The sequence below is a fragment of the Monopterus albus genome, unplaced genomic scaffold (genome assembly GCF_001952655.1).
Source record: "Monopterus albus unplaced genomic scaffold, M_albus_1.0 scaffold77.1, whole genome shotgun sequence".
Taxonomy (NCBI): Eukaryota; Metazoa; Chordata; class Actinopteri; order Synbranchiformes; family Synbranchidae; genus Monopterus; species Monopterus albus.
The window spans coordinates 14,956-23,022 of NW_018127957.1; the positions used below are offsets into that span (position 1 = coordinate 14,956).

Here is an 8,067-nt window from a genome sequence, read left to right on the forward strand (position 1 = left end):
ATTAGTAAATGTCAATAGATACAATTCATGTTATTGACAAGAAAAAAAATCAGCAAATTGATTTGTAGATCACTTGTAGATATCCACAAATTACAAATATCTGTAATGATTTTTCTGATCATCACTATTGTTCACCAAAATCTGTGACTAGGATTTGTCTCAAAACAGCAAACATGACTAGTGTCTTGTCTTTCTTGGCTGTAATATGGTAGCTTGTAACTGATGGCTTAATTAAAACCCTCAGGAGTTCCTTTAAAAAAAAATCACACATATGTGCCTAGTGCCAGAAAAGTAACCTCTTACAAAAAAAGCTCTAAAAAATGTCATAAATTCATATTTTTTTTCACTTTAAACTGGCCAGTCTTTTAAAACTACTTGTTTCTTAAATATACATATCAAATATGAATTATATTTCTGGAATTTTTAACCCTTTATAGGCCAGTATGTTTTCATAACTCCATATTTTTTACGGGAAAAAATTTCAAAAAAAATTTCAAAAAAATACATTTCAAACAGTATTTGATAATTATTATTATTATTATTATTATTATTATTATTATTATTATTAAAGTGCCTAGTGGCAAAAAGTGTCCACTTACAAAAATGTCATAAATTCACATTACCCTGTTGTGTTCTAAAAAAAAATAATTTAACAAAAACAAGATTAGTTTGAACCAGAACATTTATTTACAAGAACAATGAGCAAGGAACACTAAAAACATTAACTTTGAATCACTCTGTGTATTAGAGTTCAGCTCAAGCAGAGGCTGCAAATAGAAAGGGCGTGGTTCTTGCAGATAAACTTGTGGCACTTACAGCAGATGCCTACAACCCTCTTTTTTGTGTACAAGTGGCACTGCTGTCTGCCCTTGACTTTGCTCCTCTCACTGTGCCTGCTGGAATGTACCTCAGCATCTGGTCGTTTGGGGGAGACCATAAAAGCCTTCCATCTGTCCATGCAGGACGTGCTGCATCAGGCTCGCTGCTGCTGCTATCTTCAGAGCCATCACTCTTAGCTCTCTGTGTGCATGACTACATCCAAAGCTTCTTGTGTGCTAAATCTTCTTGCCATTTCACCAACTAATACTACTGCCGCCAAACAAAGTCCAATTTTGTCTGGGTTCTTGCTTCTCAACTTAAATTGTTTATAAAATAGATTGCAGCCTTGTAAGAGAAAGGCCTTATGAAGTCCGACACGCACACCTGCACGCACTTATGTACACGGGCACACACGGACCGTCACGTGCGCGCACGCACAGAAGGTAAATGGACGCACAACTCATGTAGTGTGCATGAGCAAATCCGAGCGAAAAACGAGAGACAGCCATGCACGAATGCGGTTGGTTTCGATTCAGATCTTGAATTATAAAACACAGAATATGGCTTTCTAAGACAAAAAAAAACTTATGAAGTTGGACACAGACACACCCACGTGGTTGGTTTTACGCAGCTAGAACTACGTGCGCACACGTACGAACACACGCACAGACACACTTACGTAAATGACAACAAAGCACACACTAACGTAAATGCAAACAGACACACACACACAAATCATATCGATATAGCACACAATAGTGATACACACTATGATTTTAGCAAGTCACCCTTGCAAAAACTGGAAAAATAGTGAAATTTGGATGAATTTGCATGCACGGTTTCAAAATGGTCTCGCGTCCCCATCTGCTGGTCAACTATTGAAATTGCATTTTGAGACCCTCTCGTTTTAAATGATATATTGCTTCAGGGCATTGAAATATGACATGATAAATTTGGCATAAAAAAAAGCATTTTTAATGGTTTTCGATGGTAACAGTAACCTAGGAACATATGTGACTTTTTATTTCAGCCATTTTAGGCAAATATAAGGACGTGAGACCTCAATTTTTAAGTATTTAAAAAATAACCTGTAGCAAATTTGAGCTACATTCATTCGACTCAGCCAAAACGGCTTGAAAAATAAAGTACAAATGTTAACACTAGACACCTAAGGCCACATGAGGGTTAAGTCTGCGTTTTCACAGACATGACGTGGCATTATCTGTACAAAATATTTAAGACAAACATACAACTGTATTACAGTCCTAAGAGCACGCCCCCATCTGGTTATTGGGTCATAAGCAGTAGACTAACCTACTCAGCCTAATGCCAGAGAGCCAACCATGACACTTGGGAGTACATTACAGGTCTCTTTCTTAACAAAATAAGAAGTTGGAAAGCTGCTCCAGGTTCCGGTTTATATCCAAAAAACCAATGAAAGACACCAGACAAGACTGTCACCATAAAAAGGGCTGTTTATTTGTTTAAATGTACAGAACTGTGGCATGCTCTAACGATAGCGGTGCAGCTGCAGGGTGTTGCGCCTCTTCCAGGCTGCACGGCGGGAGCCTCCGATGGTCAAGTGGAACTTGTGGCCCTTGCCCAGGCCGCGGCTCTTCTTTCCTGCAGATGTCAGGCCACGCATCTCTCTGTGCTTGTGCACAGCCTTTGTGATCCACTGGGTGTCTGGGTTGCGTCTGATGGCCTTGTGGAAGGGGTCAATCAGAATCACCTCAAAGAATTTGTAGGTGGAGTCCTCACCCACCCAGTAGGAGTTAAGCACTCGCAGTGCTCCACAATGACGGCCAGCACGCTCCTAGGATACACAAATATGAAAGTTATGAGTGAATGATTCTCACTTGCTAGACCAGCATTAAACTCATCACCTCACACCATCCTCAAGATGCAACACTTGTGTGTTTACTACTGAATGGGAGACTCCTTCAACTCCAACTTAAATTTCAAGAAAAATGCACAGTGTCATTTGGTGGGTACTATATTGATCCCACAGTGGAAAAATTTGGGCAAATATGAAATAACTTCCACATCAATGGTGATGAGACGCGCCTGTGACACTATTTAACATGATCCAAGCTGAGGAAATACACCGAATGCGTTCGTTTCAAAAGCTCCCTGAGCTGCTGAATCCTTGTGGGATGCAGGGCTGTTGCTACACATGAGAGATCCTGGCAGGAGTTTGGTTCAGAGCCCTGTCAGCAGCTTACTTCAAATCAATCTGAACTTAGGGCTTAAAAGCTGTTGACTAAAACATTCCAAGTAAACACCAGTGGACTGGCAACAAACGCTGTTGCAGATTTTGGTCTAATGGCATCCATAAAGGTCTTTTCACATACAGAGTGACATTAATAAAGGCAATTTAAACACCACATATATTCACATCCAACACATGAATATGGAAATGTGAAGGTCTAAATGGTCATACTACAAAAAAATGTGAATATGGAAATGCAAAGGTCTAAATGGTCATACTACAAAAAAATTAAGCAATGATGACCTGCAGGCACTGGTTCTGCTAAAAAGAGTGCATATTGACAATAAGGAAACTTGCAAAGTTTTACTGCTTGGTGCAGGTGTTAAAGCCATGCTCGTTTTTGGACATACGTCAGGATGACTGTGGGACAATTTGAGCATGTGCACCATATCAGCGCTTTCATAAACAATGGGGATTATAGCAACAGCCTTGTCCCTGCAGATATTTCTAATTATAGCAGGAAACATTAACAACAGCTTCCAGTTAAGTGTCTCAATTTCTCTCAGTGAGTTGGCAAATTCAACAATCATCAGAACTGGTATCTGTTGTTTCACATTAAAAAGCCCTATGCAGAGTTGTGTAATTGGGATGTTTTGAATTTCACATAATTCTGAAGCAGTGGTGGCAATAAACTTTGCAGTGGCAGACCACCACTGCAAAATGTATATGATGGAAACACTGGCTTTTCCTGCTGTTACATGCAGCCTGTGAGACAGGCCAACAGACTGCACTCCTGAGCAGGAACTGTGGGGAGCATTTCACCGTCACTTCTATATACATGTTGAGTCTGCCAGCCAACCTAAAGAAAGTAAAGTAAAAACAACTAACAGATAAGATAATAGGCCAAATATTTAAATAAGTAATCATTTCAGTCAGTTTCCAAGCAAAGGGAACTCAAGATCACCAGATCCTGCTGTTCCACTTTGATGATTTGCTGCTTTTCCCCATTTAACATTATTTTAAATCAAGATATTTGAATTATTGACCATGTAAATTAAACAATCCAGAATATAAGAAGCAGATTATTCGATCAATAAGATGAAGCGCTGTGTGAGCCTGACAGTGTTAAAGTGAAAAGGACCAGGGCCCAATCTCAATGGAGGGTTAAAGTGTTTGAAAAGGACCAGGGCCCAATCTCAATGTCCTCCCTAAAGTCTCAAGCCCTGAACTCCCAAAGACTTTAGTGATGTCACCTGTAAGTGATTTGAGTGCAAGAATCAACAAGGGCTGGAAAATGCGTAAGTAGGAACAGGGCATCTTATCAGGACGCCCCTAGGGCGCCTCTCTTTGGAGGTTTTCTGGGCACATCCAACTGGTAGGAGACCACAGGCCAGACTCAGAACATGCTGGAGAGATTATAAATCTCATCTGGCCTGGGAGCGCCTCCGAAACCTGCCAGAGGAGCTGGAACACATCGCTAGGGAGACAGACGTCTGGACTATCTTGCTGAACCTGTTGCCACAGCAACCCAATCCCAGAGAAGCGGATGATAATGGATGGATAGAACAGTGACAGCACTTTGTGACTTGGGCTACGACATCACCATGACGACACCAACCGACACCACAGTTCTAACTATTGAGGGTTCAGGGCATTTATTTGACATTTTTCACTTTCCTCACGGCCAAGTCATTTCAGGGTGCGACTGGCTGGTTTAAACATGATTCAGGCTCTTGCCTTGCAGAGGGGAGAACCATCAGTGACCTAATCAACTTAATGTTTTTGCCAAAAACGGCATCATTAAGCAAAAAAGAAAAACAGTTGAATGAAATGGGTGTATAATATAGGATGTTTAGGTTACAGTATTTAGCAGATGCTTTTGTCCAAAGTAACATACAAAAACATAACATCTGAATGATTGTTCATTTACTTTTTGTCTTCTTTATTTTTCTTATCTCCATTTTATGGCATAGCACACGTCATATGGCATTCACATGACAACTCTATGAAATGTGGGGAATTCCCTCAGGTAAAGTCTGCAGAAATGCCAAAATAAATACGGAAAGTGAGCATAAAGGGCTCCAAATGAAGGTGAGGGAGCCCTCGTGCACTTGATTTCACAGTGGGACAGCCCCGAGCCCTCACTTACCAATGGACAGTATTTCTCATTTTCAACCATTTTAACAATGATTCAGATAAATTTTAATCTTTTGAACAGTACAAATGGAAGTTAAAAGTTTAATCTACAGTAGGTCAACCTCATCATCAGTGAGCTGCGGGCGTCCATGACCCTGTCGCCAGTTCACAGTTTGTCCTTCTTTAGACACTGTTGGTAGGTACTAACCACTGCAGACCAGGAACACCAATCACAGTTTGGCCCTTGTCAAAGTCACTCATATCCTTACACTTGCTTATTTTTCCTGCTTCCAACTTTGAGGACTGAATGTTCACTTGCTGCCTAATGTACCACACACACTGACAGGTGCCACTGTAATGCGGTAATCGGTGTTATTCACTTCACCTCTCAGTGGTCATAATGTTATGGCTGATTGGTGTATTTGTCATGTTAATATCTGCAATTACAATGCGTGCTACATAAGAATGCACTTCAGATGCAGTGAACTGACCAACAAGAGTTCATCAGAAGCACTGTCAAACAAGAAAACACATAACTTACTCTTTCCTCAGGATTTACAAGATAAGGCCAGTGATTTTCTGTTATTTTGAACAAAACCTATACAGGTACTAAAACCTACAACGAATTTCATCACACTGAGCACACAAAATTCATTTGTGAATTTGTGGAAAAAAGTCAATTTAAAAAAATCACCAGCCTTATCCTGTAACATCACCGTGCAATTACTGACAATGAGTGTACCTCAGCAACGGACTGCAAGCTGCGGGCAAACTTAATCTGGTTGACGCCATGGTGCACTGGCTTGCCATAGGTGGCACCCTTGGGCACAGGGCGTTTACGACCTCCACGGCGCACACGGACACGGTAGATTACATAACCTGTCAAACAAAAATGCCATTTGTGAGACAAGCAAAAATGATGGCAAACCACATGTGCAGGTTTCAGTACAACTAGGCTAAGCACTCACCCTGCTTGGCCTTGTAGCCCAGCCTACGGGCCTTGTCAGGCCTGGTGGGTCTAGGAGCACGGTGGAGGTTGGACAGCTGACGGTACTGCCAGCAACGGACACGGAGAAGGAAACGCATCACGTCGGACTGCTTCTTGCGCCATAACTCCTGCATATACCTATATGCTCCCATGTTGACTTATCTGTGGACAACAGACAGTCTGACAAGTTAGCAGGTCTTTGATGCCAATTCCCATTTCCAATGTCCAGTAACATGATGAAATTAAGAAATCCTCCATACACAATATTGATCATGCAGCCACCCTCTACAGAAATTATACTAGGCCTCGTTTCAGTCACGTTAAAATGATTCAAAACAGCAGAGTGCACATAACGTGAATAACATAAAAATATACAGGTCGTAGAGGCATAGAAGTTCATGACTACAGAAAGCAACTTAGAAATAAAGCTAGCATGCTAACGGTACCCTCGTAGCTCATCACTCCTCACCTCACCAGAATGTTGCTAGTGTTTGGTATTTTTAGTCAGATAGATACTTTATGTATTAGAAATGTTTAGTGGAGATAGGATGTCTAGTTAGACTGTTAAATGCTTAGTCATCCTTATGAGTTTCTACAGGGTACATCTGGTCAAGGATAACTAGAGAGAAGAGTTGATGACTGTCAGCAGACAGGGTGTTTAATATTATTATTATGATGTGTATAACTGTAGCCTTAGCCATAATATGTTCTTATGTTTAATGTCATGACATGTTACTAGAGGTTGTGAGAATGTTTTTAGCTACACACCACTTAACCAACAGACACAGACACACACATTGATTTGCTTCATGTTTTGACTACTGCTATGACCAGCTGCAAAGCTGGTAACAGAGACGTCTCGGTTGACGTTTCTGTGTAGTATGGGGCTAGCCCAACCGAGGGGATATAATGTATAGGCCTGGTGGGTTCAGGGTCTTTCATCTTACATCTGCCTGTGAGCAGTTTGAATAAATCAACACTGTTTTGAAGTTACTTGGACTGTCTCGTCTCTCAGAGTTAGCGAACCTAAGAACCATATCCTGCACTAGCATTACCACAGAAATGTACTACACAGGGCAATTTCAAAAGAATCGCATCGAAAATACTCAGTTTTACACCAATGTCAAGCTGCATGGCAGCAATACTATATATTTATATTTTTTTTTTTGATATATTTTTTTTTTTGTTTGTTTTACGTCGGCCAACAGTGTGGATGCTTACTCGATGGACAGCGTCTCAACACAAAATACTGCTACACTCAGTGTCTAACAGCGTTAGTCAAGAAATAATCGAGAGGCATGCATCATTAAAATGTCGCTATACGACGTGCTGACTCAAGCAGACAGATGAAAGTATACAAAAGATGATTTTAATGGATTGCACGTTGTAGAAAATCGTAGAAATAACCACTTACATGATGGCGTACCAGCCGGAAAGAGAGATGCTACGTACCCAGCATGCCTTATGAAAACGACATGACGCATTCCGTTGTTGTGCTCATGGGAAATGTAGTCTTCGTTTCCAATTTCAAATCAAATATATCAATTAAAAGTAAAGTACAGTATAGACTGAAAAGAAGTTCGGAAATATTCTATCTGTAGAGGTAGCATTAGGTTAGTATTGATCCAAAATACTGCAATACTGACTATAGGCGTAATTGCAGAAACGTATGTGTATTCATTGTATAGTTGTTCATTTGCTCACAATGTTACTTTATTGTGAAAAAAAAAAAACAATTACAATTATAACTACCCTAAACAAAATAAGATGAATAGTTAATCCTTTGTGAAATTAATAACTAAATAATATGTTATATATGTGCATAAAACAATGTCTTTAAACATATTTTAGCATTTTTGTTAGTGTTTGCATGCTGCAGAGAAGATAGGTCAATGACTCCAGAAGAACTGGA

The 8,067-nt window shown here is 40.2% G+C and overlaps 1 protein-coding gene across 1 annotated transcript; it reads right to left on the minus strand.

Annotated features, from left to right (window-relative positions):
- Positions 1-2,274: 2,274 nt before the first annotated feature.
- On the minus strand, positions 2,275-7,642 carry rpl15 (ribosomal protein L15). Its single transcript, XM_020606387.1, has 4 exons — positions 7,570-7,642; positions 6,136-6,317; positions 5,910-6,046; positions 2,275-2,635 (listed from the first exon to the last, which is right to left on the minus strand). Exons 2-4 carry the CDS (start codon positions 6,305-6,307, stop codon positions 2,330-2,332), a joined length of 615 nt encoding a protein of 204 aa, XP_020462043.1. The 5' UTR covers positions 6,308-6,317; positions 7,570-7,642; the 3' UTR covers positions 2,275-2,329.
- Between the last annotated feature and the right edge of the window lie 425 nt (positions 7,643-8,067).